The 21,971-nt window shown below is 37.3% G+C and overlaps 1 protein-coding gene across 1 annotated transcript; it reads right to left on the bottom strand.

Annotated features, from left to right (window-relative positions):
• Nucleotides 1–344: 344 nt before the first annotated feature.
• Nucleotides 345–21,294, bottom strand: ano2a (anoctamin 2a). Its single transcript, XM_008412394.3, has 29 exons — nt 20,958–21,294; nt 19,014–19,133; nt 16,443–16,612; nt 15,997–16,302; nt 14,727–14,822; nt 14,085–14,257; nt 13,815–13,869; nt 12,845–12,896; nt 12,608–12,663; nt 11,967–12,014; nt 11,676–11,740; nt 11,160–11,294; nt 10,901–11,061; nt 9,376–9,458; nt 8,957–8,968; nt 8,658–8,732; nt 8,505–8,561; nt 7,945–8,019; nt 6,916–7,117; nt 6,545–6,656; nt 6,404–6,461; nt 5,923–6,023; nt 5,301–5,464; nt 5,036–5,188; nt 4,760–4,812; nt 3,832–4,010; nt 3,530–3,635; nt 1,632–2,181; nt 345–1,541 (listed from the first exon to the last, which is right to left on the bottom strand). The coding sequence occupies exons 3-29, from the start codon at nt 16,569–16,571 to the stop codon at nt 889–891; spliced, it is 3,909 nt and encodes a 1,302-aa protein (XP_008410616.2). The 5' UTR covers nt 16,572–16,612; nt 19,014–19,133; nt 20,958–21,294; the 3' UTR covers nt 345–888.
• Nucleotides 21,295–21,971: the final 677 nt, after the last annotated feature.

The raw sequence follows: 21,971 nt of genomic DNA, 5'->3' as shown, positions 1-21,971 counted from the left end.
TACATAATCATTCATGTATGTATTGAAAATCCTTTTTACCTTCATTCATCTTTAATATTGTGATTTTCTGTGAAATTGAATTACGGTTTAGTTGTAACAAAAAAGTTTTCGAAATAAATCACGCTGAGTAATGAATTTGTGTGATATGAGTTTTAGTTTTTGAATCGAAACCTTACAATAAATGTCGTAACATCTAATTTAATAAGATGGATACCGAAATAAACAACTGCTAAATGTATGTTTTAAGCTCTTTTTTAAGAGTTATATTGTTTCAAACAAAACAGCCCCTTTTGTGCAGAACAGAATAAGCAATGTCAAAGACAGAACAAAATCAAGAACAAACATCAAAAATATGTGGTTGTTTTATTAGAATTTCACATCTTTTAAATATCAAAATCTCTGAAAATAAACAAAAACACTACAAGCAGAGCTCTTGTTTCTAGGTGTCACTGTCCACCGATCTATACAGTAACATTGTTGCATGTGTGTAAAACAATCACAATAAAAAATAAATGCAAATAACACCACAGCGCCTTATGAGATATGCATGTGATTAAAATTAAACAACTTTCAAAAATTAAGTAAAATAGAAATAGAACAACTTGAGTCTTTATTTTTCATGGCATAAAAAAAGAGTTTCTGAAGAACTTTTCTCTGACCTCTTCAGATCTAAAAACACTTGATATAAAAAAATTGATATAAATAGTATTACGTGTGAAGTTACAAGGATATAAAGGATGTCCATTTGACCTGGAGGCTCTCTCTTTAGAGCCCAGGTGTATGTAGGTGAGAAGGGCAGCAGGAAGGATGCAGCCTCAGGCACAAGCAGAAGAGGCTGATCACTGATCCGTTCCCTCTGCAGCCTACAGCTTCCACTCCTTGGTCTCCCTATACTGGAGTGTTATTGCGCTTCAGTTCACTGGGTGATGGTGGAATGCGGTCTCCAAGCTTCGCACAGCTGGAGGAATGACTCGGTCCTGAGGTCGCCTCCTCGGGACCGGGCGCTCTCTGCCGCGGAGGCAGAGTGGAGCAGCGGGTTTTGCCCCTGGAACGTGGCAGCTGACGTGGAGGGCCTTTCAGCATGAAAAGTTCACTTGAGGCTTGGGGCTGTTGGGTCAACGGTGACTGTGGAGATGACAGGGACACGGGGCTGTGCAAAGGAGAGGATGGTTTCGGGGAAATGGAGCCCAGAGGAACCAGGGGAGTGAGCAAGGGCTGCTGCTGGAGCTTTGTGAGGCTGGTGGATTGGCTGGGCCGGGGCAGGCTGTAGCAGGCCTCAGCCCCTCTGTAGCGGGAAGGAAGGGTGGAGCAGCGGGATTTTACCCTTGTGTCTGGCTCTCTGGGGGGTGGAGCAATTAGAGTCAACATCCGAGTTTCAACATTTGATTTTGTAATGTCTGGCCTGGAGCCTCTCAGACTCTGGGATGAGCCTCTTTGGGATGAGGGATGGGACGCAGGTTTCCCGTCCTTCCGTTGACTTTGCTTGGATTCTGAACGGGGAAGCTCCTTTTTCTCAACCATGCTTGATGAAGGCTCTTCATCTAGACGAATAGAAAACAAGAAACAGATCAAAACACATCATAAAAAGCATCGTGTAAATCATAAGTAACAATAGAGTTTTATCCTCTTACCCAACAGGCCCAGCTCACTCATGAAAGAGTCCAGATCCACAGTAAAGTTTTCCCCCTCAGTTGCCTCTGCTTCATAAACTTGACCTTCATTACTCTTTCTGCTGTCTTCCTTTTCTCCTTCATCCTCTTCCCTCACTTTTCTACTTTCTTCCTTTTCTTTACCTTTCACCTTATCAATTTCCTCACACTCTTCACCTTTTGGCTCATCTTCCATGTTAGTTTCAGCCTCTTCAAATGATTTATATACCTCTGGGTTGGTATCAAACCTATTAGGTTCATCCAGACTGATCTCAACCCTCACTTCTTCCTCTTTCTCCCCCACTTGGCACACATCCTCCTCCTCTGGTGCCTCTTCCACTACAATGTCTATGTTGGCAGGAAAGCAAGGGCTTGAGGATTTTTGGGATAGAGTTTTGGCACATGCTTCTTGGTCTTGTCCAAGCAAGAACTCCATCAATGCCATGTTCTCTTTTTTCAGCTGTTCCCGCAGTGACCGTGGGACATCTGGGATCATCCAAGCCACCAGCATACTGAGGAACATGGCAAGGTTCTTTAAGGGAAAAAAAGAAGAAACCAAGCAGTTTTTCTTTTGTTTTTGTCATGCTTGTGTGATAAACTCAAGCAAAGTGCAGACTTGTATCCAATTCATAATCTGAGAGAGGATTAGAAAAGAGATAGAAAGGTTCCTCATCTAATCTGATTTTGATTGTTTTTGCTTAGGAGAAATGGCAAAAAACTTAGTCTTGCAGTCTGCAAAGCCAATAGAGACATATTTCTAAAGACTAACAAGTGAATTGGCAGCAAAAGTTGGTTCTACAATCTATACTCTTGGGGGAATGTGCTGAATAGAAAATACATGTTACAATTTTCAGATTTTTATTTGTAAAAGAACAAAACAAAAACCACATATTTTATTCCTGTTCTCAATTATACATGTGTTTGTGTTGATTTATGAAGTGAAATTCCAGGAAATTGCATTTTGAACAAGTGTAACATTGCACAAGATTGGAATTGTTCTAGTGTCATAATGCAGTGATAAGCACTGCATTAATTTTCTTCATCCCATTCCTAATCTTTTGATTAATTGGTCACTGAGAGTTAAACAATAAAATTCAGGGCCAGGAAAATCTTGCGCAAACACCATTACTGTAGAATTGTCAGATAGGAGCCAAGTTTCATCCAATGCACATGCTGGGAATTTGCCAGAAGGCAGTTGAATTAAGCTTAGATCTAAACTGGCTTAATCCTCAGGTGTGATCTGTTCTAACCGACCAAAGACTGAGCCATTACCCACTTGGGCACAATTCAAAAGAGTTTGTCTGGAGAAATGCAGGAATTTCACAACATTACTTTGAAGCAATCGCTCAAATCAAGCACAGTAATAAAAGAGTTAGAGGCATACAGCTAGGAAAACAAAATAGAAGCTTTATGAAAAAAAAAAAAGTCAAAGCCCTAGATTGACCCAGTTAGGTCTGGGGTCTGAAACCATTTGAGCATTTTTGTTGGTACCTTGAAATGACTGACATTCTCATTCCAACCTGGTTAAGCTGGAATATCCCTGCCAAGAAGACAAAGAATCTCCCAAAGGAAGTCTGCCAATATAGTAGGATCACTCCCCAGACTTTAGTTTGGCCTTGCTGCTAAAGATACTTAAACACTTGATTCCATCAATCTCAAACTAACAGTAAATGTAAGAATAAATAGAAAGACAACAAGAAAATAGTTTTTTTTGGAGTCTTGTTAAAAGACATAATTATTAAATAATCTGACCGGCACCTAAGAAAACCCTATATCAAATAAAAGGCAATGAAATCATAAATTTAAAAGGCAATGACCTCAGACGTCTGGTATTAAATAAGAAACTAAAATAACCATTTAACAAAAATATTTTTTGATACCTGGAAGAATATTACAAAAGCCAGTCGAGCAGCGAGGACGGACCAGTATTGTTTGGAGAAAGTGTACGCATCCGATGCCCATGGTGGATCTCTGTAGTCCTTGTATCTAATGGAGAAAAATGGAGTAAACAAGAATCTTAGCTCACTGCACCTAAATGCAAATATATTCTGGTAATAGTGCTTTGCTCTCAGCATGATCCTGAAATCCTTGCCAAATTTTGCACCAAAGGAAGCTTTAAGCTTCTGGCTATGAGATTAAAAGGAAGATCGAGTTAGGTCAAGGTTAGGAGAATGACTCTGACCTGCACATGGAGACACCGGTGATGAGTGCGGTGGTTGGTGCTGTGCCAGGAGGAAAGTTGCTGACATTAAAGTAGGACAGCGAGTGCTCTGTGTAGCCACTCATGGTGCCGTTTCCACTGTACATGTACTGGTAGACCATTCTTGGAACGAACTCTGATGTGAAGGAGATGACGAATGCCTTTAAAGATAAACACGGAGAAAAGGTTTGACATGCTGTAGTTATGACTGAAACATGATGATCTGAATTATTATTTTATCTTTTTTTTCAAATGAGGAATCCAATACCAATTCAGTTTTGGGCTTTGAGAGATGTCATATAATAACCACCTATGAAAGCCCTCAGTTAAGAGCACTGAGGGATGTAAAATCTCCACACAGCCAACACACAGAATCTACCTGAAGAGTCCTTTTTTCCAACGAAGGAAAAAGCTCCCTAGTTCATGGTGAAGTCTTGTCCAATGTGCTATTTAGGAAATATCTCCACTGTGATCTGCTTGTCAGGTCTTTAATGTTGGAGGACATCAAGACTATCCAGATGAAAATAAGTCAGAAAATACTGTCTTCCATCTTTTAGCATGTTACATAGTGCACTCTAGTCCAAATGAACAAGTTTGAGGTTGTTTTTGTTCTGGCAGATGCCATCTTACGGTGTTTGAACGGCGATCAGAATAAGCAAGAAACTGAATTTTGCTCGAGACATACTATTATCAACTAAAATCTACAACAAGGAAAACATCTACATTTTCATTTCTTTAAAGAAAGGACATGTATTATTCCTTTTTTTTTTTTTTCAAAATCTGCCATATATTAGAGAGCTTGGTTTAAAGTGTAGTTTTCATCCTACAAATGCATGTAAATAAACATGTAAAATAAACCACTGATGATGGGTTACAGACAGAGAGTCAGGACAGACACATGCAGACTTACATTGGTAATGACAGAGAACTTGCTGATTCCACACAGAATGTTGTACCAAATCCCTGGGGATAGCATGAATTTAAAGAGACAGACAGGGAAAGGGAAGAGTGCCCGTTCATGTGAGTGTGTATGATTGCAGTGGGTTTTTGTGGTATGAAAAAGATGCGTAAGTTCAGCATGAAAAAAAGAAAGAAAAATGAAGTGAATGCAATGTACTACATGTTATTTCTACACATTTACAGAGACTGAAAGAAGATAGGTCCTGATGTAAAAGTGATTCTGTACCTATGTCTTTACACCTGACTGCATCGGGTCGCCGGATCTCGGTGACGAATTTTGCAGCATCCAGCCGAATCTCAATGACGTTGTTGAGCAAAGCAAATGCAGGAGCCAGTGGGAAGGAAGCCACAAATAGAGAGACAAATCCGTACTGGATAACTGTGTGAAGTATTGAGACACAAGTATGCATGATTAAAAATTACATTGTGCTGCTGTGATTTTGGGAGAATCAGTGCATAAAAGACTTGAAAAGAGACTAAATTATACTCACTCATCTCCATGTACTCTGGACTAACACCCTCAAATGGTTCAAGAGCAAAATCTTTGTCAAACTGTTGTTTTGGTCTTATCTCTTCTGTTTCATTCTCCTCATTCTCTGCCGCTCTTTTCTTTCCTTTTTCTTCTTGTATTGTCCGGTACATCTTTTTCATTTTACTAACAAAGAGAGGATAAAAAGGACAAAGACTAGATTAAAGTTAAAAAAGGAATTTTTCACAATAGTCAGGAAGCCTAAGGTGTAAATGAAAACATAATGCAAATTATTTAAAATGTTATACTTGTTAAAACAAAGGAATTTAACAAGAAGAATTATAAATAGGCTGTGTGACCCAAAGTTTTGATAACAGAGGCCCTAAATTGTTGATTACTTAATTTTAGCGGAATATGAACTTTTTTTTTTCAGAACTACAACTGAACTCGTAGGTTCTGAAATGTCTACAGGATGTTATAGGAAAACAAGGTGAACCAAGACAAGCTTAACACAGCACTCAGAAATATTTTAAATATCTTGTGAACTGTGTTTTAATTTAACCTCTGGTTAGCTTTGTAACAGCTTTGTTACAAAGCTGTTACAAAACTAAATATGGTATGAGAAGACACCGGTGTATACGTACGGGATAAGAATCTCAAAGACATTGTTTTGAATGAGCTGTTTTCCCAGCATAATCATGCTGAGCTGGATGCACAGCTCGATTAGGCAACCTGGAGGAGCGCACTGCAGAGAACAAATACATTCATCAGGATTGTTTAAACCTTAAGTGTAATTTTATTAAATTTGCAAATGTTTGTACATCATTACACAGCAGATACACAATAGATTAAAGCCCAAAATAACCTTGTGTTATGTTTTGTACCTAAAGTTTACAAATTCAATTCAATTTTCTTGTAATTTTCAAACAATATTTAAAAGTTATAGTTTTCTAAACAGAAAAAGTTACATTTATAAAATGAAAACTTTTTAAAATTTATGCCAAGCATGTTTCATCACTGTTTTGGGTTTTACTGTTACTTTACAACAGAATTCCTGTTTTGTGAGAATGTGCCAATATTTGTCTCCAGAAATCCTAAATCAGCTACTTGCAAAGTTATGCCTACCTCCTCCATTCTATAGTCTCCAAACACGTAAACATAATCACCGGGCCGCCCAGCAAACCTGTATGACGACAGGACCAGGTTAGTTGAATATGACTTAAGGTCTAAAGCAGGTAATTGTGGGGGAAAAAAAGTGAAACACACCTGCCCTTGAAGAAGGCAACATAGAAAATAGGGGCAAAGGCGTTCATGGATTTCAGAAAGAAAGACTTAAAGATTAACCTCTCTTCAAACTCTTCCTCTGTCTTTGGAAGTTCTGTTGGAAATTGGACAAAACAATTAGCAACATATCAACACTACCATCAACACTAATTGTGTAATAAACGTATAAAGCATAACTATTACACTAAATTTCCTAAAACTGTTGAAATATGCTGACTAATTGCTACACAATTAGTGTTTGACTCATTCCTCTCATCTGTCTCCTTTTAAACAAATGCCCCATCGGAAAACCATTGTGAATTATTAACCATCCTTGATTAGTGGTTACTCTATAACAGCATTAAACACATTACCAAGCTCAGTCAGCCACACAGCGATTGCGCCATAGACCTCTTCCAATACCAGAACAACCAGCATGTTGAGGATGATGCCTGTGGTGGTGACTGTCATCCTCACACTGGCCTTGGCTTCCGGATCAGGGTTCATGGACCACACACTTAACATGCAGATGCGATAAACTACTACTCCAAACACTGCAGAGAAGGTGACAAAAATCTAACAAAGAAACAAAACAAAATACAAAGCTTAAATAATACAGATTCAAAAGGAGAATGGAACTACAGTTTTAGAGCATTTGAACTTGTTTATTCTGTGTTGCGCAAAAGTTATAGGCAAAATTCAGCTTCTTCAAAGTTTCCTTCCAAGGAGCCAGGCTTTCTTGTAATCTGTCAAAGAAGTTGTTGTTGTTTTTTTTTTTTGTTGAGAGAATCAAAAAAGTAAATGACTCCACTGATTATTAGTGGAAAATGCCATTGGTTAATCCAATGAGATGAGGAGCATATTTTAGCCAATAAAAGCCAATATTATTTAAAGATCTGTTTAGATCTGTTTCGCTTTAGTGCAATAAAATTACACTAAAGCAAAGTCCCAGGGAAAGTTAAAAAAATATTGTCTATCACTAGCGTACAGTGTATTTATTGCTGGCTCTTGGCTAGGAGTCCCTTAAAAAATTTGTTTTAATCTTGATATTTTTGTATCTCAGTAAAATATAGGTTAAACAAATTTAAAGATGTTAAGAAAGGACAGTTCCTTGGAAACTAATATTGGCTGACCTAGCCGTGAAAGACCCTATGTATGGATGAATGTGGAGAAATCTAAAATGTTATGCAGACAAACCAATAGAGATTGACAGAACTGAGAAAAATAAAACAACCGAATTCTGTGAGCTACCTGCAACGTCATGAAAAATAACCATAGAGCAATAACCTCTGTCTGTTAATCCACCTCATCCTTCTGTTAATCAAAAGATTAACTAGAGGATCGACAAAGAGACAGATGGCAAATGGAAAAGTGAGAACATGAAGAGAGTCTGAGTGCAGTACCAGCAGCAGCAAGGTGGACACATTGATGACATAACCTGACAGGTGATCCTCAATGTCCAAGGACTCGGGCTCTGGCTGTCAAGGCAAAGGTACATGTTACGTGGATGCACAGAAAAACAATTTTTTTCAGACACATCCTTCACATTGCATCACAGTCTGTGATGGGTTGTTTGTTCTGCACAGACGCACACACAATGTTAACAGTGGGGAGGGTGCATGTTTGCCATCTGAAAGGACAGAAATCTCCTCCCCTTCCTCCACTCCCTCCTCCTCTTTATGTCTCTGTCAGTAATCTGGGCTAATCTCAGGCAGCTAATCTTCTTTGGACCCAACCACACACAGTGCAGAAAGGGAAGTTCATTATGTACAAACATAATGTCATGCAAGCAGAATTAGTTCACAGTAACTTTATTTTTACACTAACAATGTAAACAAACAGTACTGTTTGTCTCAATAACAAAAGCTACATTTCACAGTTGAGCAATATTAATATAAATAGGTAATTTATGTATGTGCTTCATGAAAAGGGTCCGACTATTAAATGTACAGTTCAATGGTACCTGGGAGGACAACATTTGGTCGGTTTCTCCATCCACACCTTCTCCAGCTTGAGTCAACTGACAGAGGATATAAAAAAATTCTATGTTAAACAAAATTTGCCTTAAACGAGTTAAAAACTGAACAGAGATCTGAACATTTACATGTAGACTCACCTTCTTTTTAGCTTGTGCTTTCAATTTAGCTTTCTTCTCCTGAAGAGCTTCTTCATATTCAGGTCTCAGTTCATCCTGCAGCACACATCCAAAAACATGCACTTTAAAACACAACCACCGTATCTTGGGGATTTACATTTTGGCACACACTGTTTTGCCACTTTCCGTAACACGTGCATATACTGTAGTTTTATTTTCTGTTTATCCACATTTACAGTGATTATCTTGTATTTTGTCTTGTTTTTCTAAAATCTATTCTGTTCTATTTTTTCAAAACTTTCTAATACAAAGTTTCCTACCTGAACTCGCTCCTTCAGGCATCAGGAGACACATGAAACAGAGAGAACAGTGGCGTTAGTTTGTGATTGTTTGTGCCGCGACCTTGCTGTGTCATTTCATCCACCAACTGTCCTTAAAGGCCAGGACCAATCCCATTACTGTGCTTCACTGGGTAACTGTCTGGCAGCAAGCATTTTGGTTTGTTAGAGGAACTTAAAGGTCAAGTGCTAATGAGAGGCTTCCAGGAAAACCAGTATTCCTTTTGTGCATGGCTTGGGCCATAAAATGATCTCTGTAGGCATTCCTGGCTTCCTCTTTTACAAACTCGAGTGCAGAAACATGATAATTAATTCTTAAGTGACACAATAAATATATAAATAAAAATCTTTTATGTGTACATATGTGTCCACCAATGGTTTTCTTGAGCCAACTTCATTACCTCTTCATGCTCCAAGCTTGTAAGGTCCCACGAATGTTTCAGACACATCTGTCTCCTTTTCCAGTGCTCAAGAAAACATGCAGCTGCAGCATAATATGCACATAGAATAATTTTTAGAAAAAGACAAAAATAAATCTGATAATTTTGTCATTTACATCAAGCAAACAGAACGTGAAGCTTAAAAACATCTCACTGGAATGGTGTTTTCAAAAAGCATTAGAAGACAAATTATTCTCTTAAGTTAAGATAAGAAACAAGCAAACAAAACTAAGTGAATAAAACTTAAAACCTCAATAGAAACTACAGTTTCTTACTTTAAGACATGCTATTTTTATATCATTTATAAGGTATATTATACCTTATAACATGACAATATTACATTTTGTCATGTCACAACCACAAACATCATTTATTACGATTTTATGATAGTACAACACAAGGTAAAGCATGGCCATGGATGGAAAATGAACATGTAGTTTTATTTATTTTATTTTACAAATGAATATTTGAGAAGTGTTGCATGTTCTGTTTCTTTACTCCAGTAGTCAATACTCTAGAACCACCGTTCACTGATATAAAAACTACAAACATTCTATTATAAGGTGTCTATCATGTCTAATCTATTGTGTCTCTACCAGCTTTGCACATCCAGAGACAAAACATTTTCTCCAGCTCCTCTTTTCCAATTATACTGGATGGAGAGCTTCTATAAACAGCAAATTTCAAGTCTTACCACAGATTCTCACATAGACAGAGTGCCTAGACTTTGCCTGGGCCACTCCAATACATGAACTTGGTTTGCTCTAAATCATGCCAGAAGTGTACCTCTTTTCCTGTCTCAGTTTTCTTTCAGGATTGACCTAATCTATTCTTCTTTTTGTGTCTATCCCATGAAATCCCAAAAAATGTTTTAAAGTTTGTGGATGCAATGGTAAAAAAGGTGAAAAAGACCAAGGACTCTGAATGTTATATTTGTAGTGCTAATGTTAAATGTGATCTGTCAAAATTTTGTATTTATTTGCAGAACATGAGAAATGGTCAAAATAACGTAAAAGATGCACTGCTTTCAGACCTCAGATAATGCAAAGAAAACAAATTCACATTCATTTAGAAACAACAATACTAATCTTTTAACTCAGGAAGAGTTCAGAAATCAATATTTGGTGGAATAACCATGGGTCCAGTGCAGTGGTCTCTTCGTTTTTTCCAGAGCAGTGTATGTACACTACAGCAGTGTTTCACACTGTGCGTCTATGCAGTGGTGAAGAGTAATTAGATTATCCTCTTAACACCTTCTCTCTGGTTTCCAGCCAACATAAAACTAAAGGAAGCAGGTATTTTCTGTCCTGGATGCTTTTCAAATAATGAGCTGTAAAAATTATTCTCGATCTAGTCTCTTTTGTAAACTTAGCCAAACAATGGATTGAAAGTGTGGGAGTCTTCCTGTCTTTGTTTTGCTAGTTAAAATGTGTGCTGCTTTTTTAAAACATTCAGAGTGAAGTGTATAGTTGGTGTATATAGTTACCCCAAAGGGACATGAAGATAGCAAAGAGAACAGTAGCTCCATTGTCGAACAGGTATGAGGCTCGGGCCAATGAGCATACTGAACTCAGACGCCAGTAATCACACACGGCATCACACAGTGGACACATTGTGATGTTCAGGTTGTCATCACATGTCTCCTGACTGAAATATGAGTAGAAACACATAGAAAAGTGTGTTACTTCTCTCTCTCTCTGATTAGACTGATTAGTTTTGATGAGCATAGATAAGTGTTTGCCTACCTTGGCACATTGGTATCTACGGTAAGTATGCCATACAGGAAGACAATGATACCCAGCACAGAGGGTGGAATGAGAAGCTGAGTATAAACACCCAGCCAGGCAAAATATAACCCAATTTGCTCTCCAAAGTACTTCCTGTAAACATGGAGACAAAAGATAAATCAGAAGATAAATGAGCTGCCTTCATCAGGATTCATCAGCAGGATCCAACTTATGTTGATAGGAAAAGCTACAAATCATTCTTACAGCCATCCTCAAACAATAAATAAACTTAAAATGTATTAAATATAAATCTACTAATATCTTCACTGGAATGTAACTGAGCCTATCATGAGGTGTAATTTGTTTGTCATTAAGACTTAAATCATCTTCTTAATATACAGTAATAATCAGGGACATTTAAAAAATATACGATTGCTGTAATACTGTAACTGTATTTCATCACAAGCATTCTGCAAACAGCAATCACAACTAATTGCTGAAAATAAATCATAGTTTGCTAAAAGATCTTGTCACCTGATCAGGTCAACAGGTTGATATTTGAACATGACTCCATAGTTGGCCCACTCTTCATGAAGCAGCTAAACAACAAAGACATTTATCATACAGGGTTAATGTACTCATTTAGGTCTGGTATTAGGCGCAGTTAAAAAAACAAAAAGCTAATGATTGTCTCTTAGTACCCTATTGTAATGGATTAAAAGAGTGACACTATTTTTATCTTGACTAGGTCTAAAAAATATAATCTACCAGTTATCTGCAGACATTTTAAGGAAGGAAAATACCACTATTACCCCTGTTACACACCTGTCTTTCATTTCGTTGATCTTTTCTTCCTCTCCGTGTGAATGGGCCCTAAAGAAAAGCAGGACTACAGTTTTATCTCATGCATATAATGTAGCAAAGTTTGTTGATCATTAAATACACCATAGTAGGCCTCTGCTTATTCACAATATATCATACACCTATAACTCCAAATTATTTGTGGATTTTTAAAAAAATATTTAAAAGCAAATGCAGTTTGGGTAGCTGAAATACCTAATCACAATGCTACTTCACATGCTATTGGTTGCCAACACAGCCAATCCAGGAGCACCATTCATTTTCCATGCTGCTGATTGACTGTACCCCAAGAATGGAAATAAGGAAAGACTGTAGACATTAGCTTCTGCAGCTTCTAACTTTCTAAGGCTGTTTATTTGTGTGTATTAATGCACACAAAGGTAAATTAGGTGTTTAAACTACTAAAACAGGCTGTCAAATAGCTAAAATCCACACGTTTATGTGGATTTTAGCTATTTACAGGCTGTTGTGATCCCCATGCCCAATTGGTCCACTGTTTTTGTAATTAACATTAAAATAGAGGTAACATTTGCTGAGAAACAGCTTCATGTGGAAAAAAACAAAACAAATAAAAGTTGCTTAATTCAGGTTTCAGTTTTACTTACATCATGCAGAGGGAAAGCAGAAATGTAAACACCTCGAGCCAGTAATGAGCTGATGCCTTATGACACAAAAACAGAGGAACACAAAATCTGTTTTGAGACCACTGGGAATAAACAAGGAAAACGTATAACATTTCTAAAAATTGTTTTAGCGTGCCTGCACTTGATGCATATCTTGACACAGTCTGACACAATAGAGCCTGTTTTGTTGCTGGTTTATGGCCAATAAAATCCACTCACCTGTGGTTTGGCAAGTGCGTGTGCAGGTAGTGCGTGAAATGATCTCAGCAACCTAGAAGAAAACATAGCATTAGTTACCTATTTAAAATAAATAAAAAATTTCCTAGAACTTAGAGGTTACTTTCCACTGACTTTTCCTTGACTTAGCGGACACTGTGTTGCGGCTTACTGGTTAACCTCATGAAACTTACCAGATAATTTCCAAAGATCACCAGGTTCTTTCATGGAACTTGCCAAATACTTACCAGCACTTTAATTTAACATTCAGCTACTTAACTGATTATTGCTAAAATAAATCTTGTAGAATATTTTCGATTACTTTCACGGAACTTTCATAGAAACTTTTATGGAATTTTGTTAGTTTCTGATAACTAATTTGCTTTCTGAAACCCTTGTGGAACTTGCAAGGAACTGATCCAATTTCTGTAAAGTACTTGATAAGACCCATGAAAGTTACAGAAAATATCTTGTAAATTCCATGAAAGTAGCTGGCAAGTTGTGGAAATGTTAATTACAAAATTGTCCCCAAAAAGTCCAGAAAGAACTTGGCAACTTCAGAAAAGTTCAGTTAAGTACATGGTCAATTTCATAATAGTACCTTGTTGTTTTATGAAAGGTTCCTGATACAGTAAGTCCCATGAATATTATATTAAACTTACTGTATTACATGAATATTAAGAAAGTACCTTATATGTTCCTTAAAGGTTCCAGGAAAGTTACGTCAAAAGAAAAAAGCAGTCTAAATCCCAGTTCGTGATAGTACCTTGTAGGTTCTGGATAAGTAACAAGTAAGTATGAAAACAGACCTGGACAAATGCCTTGTAAATACAGGCAAAGTTCTTGATAAGTTCCTGGAAAGTAAACTCTTCATTCCAGGAAAGTAAAGACTATTACATAAAACTGATATTATGTAGTTCTACAAAATACTCTTAACAGACGACAGTTGAGAGGAATCATCTCATAGACTCACTATTCTGCTCCGTGTTGCGTTATCAAATAAAGTTGCTGTTGACTTGATGTCATACCTGCAGGAAATGACATTACAAACATCAGCTATCGGTTAAAGTAGAAATATGTATTTAACTTAGATTTGGCATTTGGAAATTGTGGACATTGTAGCAGAGAAAGCAAATGACCTTTCAGAGATTTTGATGTTAGCATGTTGTCTAAACCAGCATAGTTATATCAAATCACATGTAAGACACATTAAGCCATGTGAAGAGCTTGAACATGTACTCACAGGTGGAGCTTATCTCTGATGAATGAGTGTTTGAGAGTTTTGAAATTGACATGTGACTGCGAGTCTTTGTGGATGTCGTTGTCAGGGACATCAGGCTGAAATGGTCTGTTTAGTTGAGAGATGACAGTATCCCACATTCCAGCAATGCCTGTCCTTTTCCGCAATTCACATTTCTGCTCAAAAGAAGCAAATGGAAAAACTTTGATCACTGCCAATCAACTGGATTTCATATAAGTTGATACTGATTAGCTGTAACATTATTAACATATACATTTTTGTTTCCAACTACAGTGCCTGATATTTTGCCCAATTATATAGCAGTGTCTTTATATCGCGAAGGACTCTTTAGGCTGCCAGAATTGTTGGCTAATATATTCCAGTTGTTATGAAGTTGCATTTTAAATTCTGATTGAATATTTATCCAGTGGGACAGATTATACTTTTCCAAGTCAGAATACTGTCTTTATCAGAATAATTACATTTTTGCAAGCTGCAAAGTGTTGCTCCTTTTTCCTCGCAGTAGTCAAAGTATGGTGGCTTATCAGTCTACATAACTCTTCCTCAAAGTGAGGCTCTGCAAATGGCCAAAAAGTGCTGAATAAACCTGATATTTTCACCATTAGCAGAGGAAAACAGACTTACCTTTTTCACAGCTACTTTGATCTTCTGTAACTCTGCCTCACGACTGAGAATTGACCATGGGATGTGCAGTCGAATGAAGCTGATGCCATTTAACTTCTACACATTAAGACGCACATGAAAATGGGGTAAAAACAAATGTGAAAAGCCATGTTAACCCATAACAAACTTAATTCAGTCCCAAAAAAACATTGCTTTTGTCAAGTCATAACAAATCTGATGTTTTGACAGTTTGCTGATCTGGAGTAAATTACAATGCCAAGGCGGAGAAACATCAAGAATAACCTGAAAGAGTGGATTGTATCTTTCCATTAATCAGGAAAACAATTTGAAGTCAATCTTTCTCAGTAAGATAGATTATTCACAAGTGACAAAACATTGAGAACAGCTGCTAATCTTTGCACTACTGAAAAGTAGTGCAAAGACTAGCTAAATTTGTGGGTACAAATTTGTGGGAACAAATTTGTTCCCACAAATTTGTCCCAAGGTCAAATCCAGTAATGCTCAAAGAAATAACAAAACTTGTATATATCAATTGCAAACTTTATGGAGCTCAGGTAGAATGTATACATATGTCTGCAAATTTGCAGTTGAGATAACTACAAGACTTCTTGAAGATCATTCTTTGGACACCTGAATCCAAAGTTAAGATACCTGACAATAACAAGCTCTGCTATTTAAAAAATAAATAAATAAAAAAAATAGTATATTAAGGTCAAAGAAGAGGCCACTTGTCTAACTTTTCAAGCTAAAAGTCAATTGCAGCAGCAAATCTAAAACAGAGTGGCCAGAAAATAATGAAGGAATTGAGATGGCTTAGTTAAGAACCCAGACATCAAAATATACACTATTTTCACAAAGGACAGGTTTAGATAGCTTTTTCCTATAACAAATAAAATTGTCTTGATCAGAGAGAACACTAAGAGCAAAAAACATAAGACATCTGTTGAGGGCAAAATGTCCTAAAGAAACCCTCAAATGTAACTTTCGTCCAGCAAATGCACTTCTCAATAGTGAATCACTCTCTAAGTAGGTCTTGTAATCCAGCCCGTGGCTCAAGTTGCTTACAGTGTTTTTAATCTGCAACCAAAACAGCAGCTGATTTAACGCATAAGCAAATGGTGTGCAGAGACTGACACATAAATCACAAACTTTCCTTCAGACATTGCGACACAGAGGAAAAATGCATTCACATAAACTTGCTGGAAAATACAAGAAAACAATATGCACCAAGATGGTCTGTTATCGGTGTAAGGATGTGTTGGTTACCTACTTCTTTGTCACGTTCAATCTGTAGTCCAGCCTCCAGCAGACCCGCTTCAAACTCCTCCCTCATCAGAGCTTTCTCCTCCTCAGTAAGCTTCGAGTCTTCCGCATCCCCTGCTGCTCCACCTGCCTCCCCAGATTCTGCTTCTGTTTCCAGTCGAATCGGTAGAATTATTGGCAAATTTCCATTGGAAGAAATGGACAGTCTGGGCTTAGAGCTACGCCTCTTTTTGTATTTGTAACAAAGTACGTAGTCCACTTTTCTCTTGCCGTCAGCAAAAAAAAGTCCAGGTCCAAGATCAATGCCAGACTCCTAACAAACAAACAAGCACATATTTACGTTATGATTACTAAAGCATGTAACCTAGAAATAGGAAAAAAAAAAAAAAAGTGAAATCATTTTTTAAAAGGAAAGACAATCTGTTAAAGACTTATCCTCAGCAGTAATCTTACCGGTGGCGAGGGCTCGCTGCTGACAGGGAGGTTGACAGGTCCTCCATTGGCAGCATCAAGTCCAAACCCAGACAGAGATCGCGCCAGTGACACAAGCTTTGCTGAGTGAAAAGATGATGACTCACTCATTGCTTTGGTGAAGGATGTATGCCCTTTTCCGTTTCATCCCTCTGAAAAGAAAAAGCTTTTTGTTTTTCTTTGACCTTTAAAGAGTCTTTAGCGGTATTAAAACTGTCCACGCCTTTTATTATTGCTGAAAAATGTTTTTATGGCCATATTTTTACTTTTGGAGATGAGCTTGAAGTCTATTAGGTTGGAAGTCCTCCTTGCAAACACCTTAATCTTAAGCTCCCCCACAAGTTCTCTGTCAGATTCAGTTCAGAGTTGGGCCACTTCAAAACAACAATAATAATGCTTATAGTAAAAATCTGAATTTACATATTCATTTCACTTTCTGTCAGGCCCTCAACATCTTATGACCCTCCCAAAGGCAATAGCAAAAATGCTTTCTGTCTTTGAATCATGAAAACACAGGTGGCCTCAACCCAAATTAAGCCCCTTAATGACACTGACTGAAGTCCAATAACCATAAAGTAGCACTACTAATAAAGGGACAGGAAGAACAAACAAAAAATCTAATTTGAAAGCCACTGATCCTTACATACCACAGACCTGTCCATTTACACATTGCAAAGGAACACCAAATGGAAACGTCATTCTCGGGGGAGAAAAACATGTTATCTGGACATAGTAGAGCCATGACAAGGTTAAACTGTTGTAGATGTGTTCTACACATCCTTCAGCGGAAATATAAAGCTTCAGGATGTCCAGAGCTGCTGAAATGTGTCTGGTTGTGAGGGGAACATTTAAGTTACCATCCCTCTCAACTGAGGGTCTTCGCCTGTGCAATAACAAGTGTCCTTAAAAAGAACGAGTCTTCTGCTCACAAATTCTCTCAGATAAGTGCATTTTCCAAGAGAATAACTTGGAAGATTTTATAGTCTTGAAGAGGATCTCTTCTTTTGGATAATCTTGTAAGAATGACCTGATCTAAATTCCTTTTAAGTAGAATTTTAAGCCCCAAAAAAGGGAATCAGTCTTCAAAAGGGTATCAGTCTTTTCTACACCGTCCAGTGTCGACAGTGTAGATACTGCACCATCTACACTAGCCTACTAGAAACATTCAAATTAAGCATACCTAAACCAATATTTGAAATAATAAACAAGAGCTATGTAGCTACTCAATATAGAGCACTTTTTTGGATCTTTTTCATTCTGGTTTGGGATTTATGAAGATATGTTCTTGGTTAACAGCTTGTTTCAGTGATGATAAGGGTATTGGGTTTCATTTATTTCTGGAAAAAAACAAACAATAGAAAGCAAGAACATTGTAGAACAAAAATGACCTCTCAAAAATGACCATTGAAGGTTTTATGACACAATACACAGTGGCAGTGTATTTAGGCAGCCATAAAAACTAAAGCAAATTTAATCTGTCCTGTCCATGTCTTTCACTAATTGGAAGCCGTAGAGTCAGATTAAGCAGTGCAGCAGAGTAAAACCCAGACAGCACAGCTTCAATCTGCTGGGGTAATTTGGTCAGTGGGCTCATTCTGCAAAGAATAACATACGCTCAGAAATTCTTAAGCATTAGACTATGAGAAGCAGATGGAAATCCCTAGATTTGGTTCTACCAAAAGAAACCATTAAGCATGGTTCAACATGGCGCACAAAAACGACTGAAATTCACAGTTTCTCAAATGATTTTCAAGATCTGACTTACTGTAACACTAGACATATCTTAGTGTTTGAATGACAGTGTATTCTAATTTAGAGTAGAAATTCAATATATTTTCTTTTATCAATTATTTAAAGAATTTTGCAGTCTAATCACATGGCGCAACTGAGAAAGGTCTTAAAAAAGCTTTTAGCAAGATGATCTAAATAGAGTGTGATGTATTAATAAGACTGGAAGGAATGAACCAATCAATGAGCCATTTTTTGTTGATAAGCTCTAATTGGTAAAGCACTGAAAAATATGTATTTCTATACTCCTGTTTATCATTGTATCAAAACAAAGAACTCCAACCATTTTCACTCTATAAGAGATTCGTCAAAATATAATTAACTGTTTTCAATCTTTTTGGGGATATCAATTAAGGGTTATGGCTACTTGCTTTGGTGCATTAACGGGGACTATCTTGTAAGTAATTTGTTTTTGTTGAGCTCGAAAGCGCAAGGCCTATCAAATAACATGCAACACATTTATTTTCTCTTTTATATCTTTAATTGTTTAGGGGGAAAAATGGTTATGTCAAAATCGGTATTGATCAGTAAAAAATCTGATCGGTGTATCTCTAAAGACTCGCCTTAACACAGTGACTTTGCATATTTCACATCACAAAATGAGATTATTTTAAACGTCTTTTAACGGTGAAGTGATTTTTTTTTAAACAATGTTAACACAAATACGTGTTGTCCGTAGGTGTGTTGGAACTGAAACAAAGAAATTCCACAAACTCAAAGGTAGAATTTTCAGTCAAAAATGATGAATTCTGCAAAGACACTTACTTAAAATAAATGATGGTGAGAAGAGGCTACAATCTGAAAATACTCAGTAATCCACACACATAATGGTCCCAGGCCAGGCCTGAACATAATCCGTCCGTCCTTTTGAGAAACCAGGGAAAGCTGTGAGACATGTAAACACAACAACAATCAACCAAACTGCATGTTGACAGTAAGCACACTGCTTTACCTGTCAATCCTTCTACACATGTGGACCAACTTACCTCATAATCTCAGTTAACCAAGCATTAGGAAGCGCAGTGCCAAGATGCAAGTGAAGATTATTTATCCCTTCACACTCAACCCTTTACACCTCAGCACACTGAGATGGCTGCAGTAGGGGTTTTAAACTTGACTGCTTGTGATTCGGTCTGTTTCAACTTGTGTTGTTGAGACCCAATGTTAGCATTCAAACTCTTAGGTGGGAGAAGATCATGCATTCATTCATTTTCCACAAGGAGTCCAAAGGAGGCTGTGGATATGATTGCTTTAGCTTCCAGTAGAAACATGGGACTGGTGGGTATTTTTTGGCAAAGTATCAACATTTTTTGCTTTGTTTAAGTTTTAATTTTGTTCTTTAATTTATTTACTTCTAATAATTTGGCATGCAGTATCTTTGTGAACTGCAGTTTTGTATTAATACTGTTCTATTGTTTATTTAAGTAATTTATGCTATTTTTATAGAATGCTGTTTTGCGTTCTGTTGCTTTATATATTCTTTCAGTCATTGATGCTCTTATTGCTTCTAGGACTGATAACACTGATGATGTTATCAGATCATGTCATCATCATGTCACATTAAATTCTTAAGAAAAAATGTGTCATGCTAAATGTACTTTTTTTTCAGATTGTATACTCCTTTTAGGTTTACACCCCAAGGAAATTTTTCTTAAAAGGTGAGATTTGTTAACAAAGACCTATGTTAGTGCTAACTTGGTAATTGCTGATGCTTTTGTCTCAGCTGCACAACTGTCTCAGTCACAATTCATGCAAGTTGTAGATGTTTACATGAACACTGGTCTGAGTACTTGTCCTTCCTTTGTTTTTGATTTTTTTTTTTTTTCATTAAATGTTAAACTTCACATTGATTCTAAAATGTGTGATAGTTTTAGCTGGATGTGGGACCCAAAATAAAAAAATTTGAGGCGCCCATAAATTAATGCTCTGCCCCTGCTGCGGTCCTCCTGACCTTTTTTTTTTTAACACTTCTAATATTTCTTATTTTGGCTTTTGAGTGTTTAAAATGTTCACATTGCGTTAAGTTTTTTTTTTTTTGTGCAAATTTTATTCTGCCCCCTGTTCATTTTGGAGAAGACACCGAGAAGAGTGCGCCACTGCGTGTGCGCCTCAATGCGAGGCTTAAAAGCTTGTAAGCCTGCAGTCAGCGCAATCACAGAGGCTGGACTGCACCCTCACACAGACAAACATGAACTGCATCGCCAATTCAAAGCAGATTACACATTCTATTTAAAATATATTAATATATATAATTGCATTATGCTATAGCAATCATACTAAAACATTTATGTAGAGTTTGATAGAAACATTCACTTTTAGATTAGGTTTTTGAGAAGGTTGACAAAACAACAGTTAGCCCTACGCTCCACATTACATAATTTCCACCTTGGCTAATTAATCCCAAGATAGACGTTTCGCACTGCTTATCAGGCTATGTGATTAATTAAAAGCAACAGTTGTACGCACACATGGCTGGATAGAAAGAAAAAAAAACACCGTTAGCACTCCGTTACACCGCTTTGGAGGCAGCATTTAGTAAACATTATAAACCCTGGATTAGTTTTATTTATCCCTCTGACTAAGTAAAGATTTGTCACATTAAAGAAAATTATGTGTAAGATGACACTGCCAGAGCACCATAGGACGTATAAACTCCAAAAGATGCAAGGGGAAATTTTAAACGCAAAGGAAAGTAAACAGAAAACTCACCAGTATCCACGCGAAAACAGTTGTTTGTTGGGGGGGATAAATGTTAAGACATGACACCGCCCGAAGCGTTGAGATGGTGGACAATCCGCGCGCGCTCTCGCAACCACTGGCTTATTGCGCGCGAACAGGGCGGCTAATTCCCCGAGCAGTCCACGCAGAGAAGGAGGAAGGTGTGGGGCATATTACTGAGCCATGATGTGTGTGTGTGCGCGCGCGCGCGTGTGTGTGTGTGTGTGAAGTAGCAGGGAACGAAGAGCTTACAGGTGATCAGACTCTACCTCCACTTCCATGTCTATCTATCTATCTACTTTCAACAAAATCATCAGTTCCAAAAATCGTTAGTTCTATATTGCTAATAACTATTTTTACAAAGAATAACTGCTGACCAAAAGGTCAGCAGTTATTCTTCATCTTCATTTAAGAAGGATAAAGAGAGGGGTACATTTGACTATTCTAACACAAGTCCACATCTTTGTCCATCATTTAATGGCTTAAGAGTGGCCAGGAGTTGCTTTTCTACAGCCAGACTTTATTAGACTCATCTGTTTAAAGCATAGGGTTCAAGTAAAAGTCCTAGTAGGGCTCACCAAAACTGCAAGTCCACATTTGTGATGGTATGACCAACAAAGCTTTTGTTATGGCAACTAGTTACCATTTGCTGTACTTTTCTAAATATTTCAGTGAGAGATAACACCACTGTAACATTTATTATAAAGCCTTTTGCACTACTTCAACAGGGTATCTATTAAATGTGGGTAGAATATATAAGTACAATATATTTGAATGAAAAAACTTAAATTTAAAGATTGCAGTAAGCCTTTACTATTTCTGTGTTGGGATGTTTATTTGACCAAAATAAAATCATCTTAAATAAAAACAATGTTAGACACAGCACTGCACAGTAGCTTAGTTGGTAGCATTGTCCTGGTCGGCAATATTAGCTTCTTTCTGCATGAAGTTTGCATGTTCTCCCATTCCATGTGTGGGCTTCGTCCCAAAGATACAAAAACCTAG

This window comes from Poecilia reticulata, chromosome 6 (assembly GCF_904066995.2).
Source record: "Poecilia reticulata chromosome 6, P_reticulata-male-v2, whole genome shotgun sequence".
Lineage (NCBI taxonomy): Eukaryota > Metazoa > Chordata > Actinopteri > Cyprinodontiformes > Poeciliidae > Poecilia > Poecilia reticulata.
Note: the sequence above shows the minus strand (reverse complement) of the source record. Positions and strands in the feature narration are given on the sequence as shown.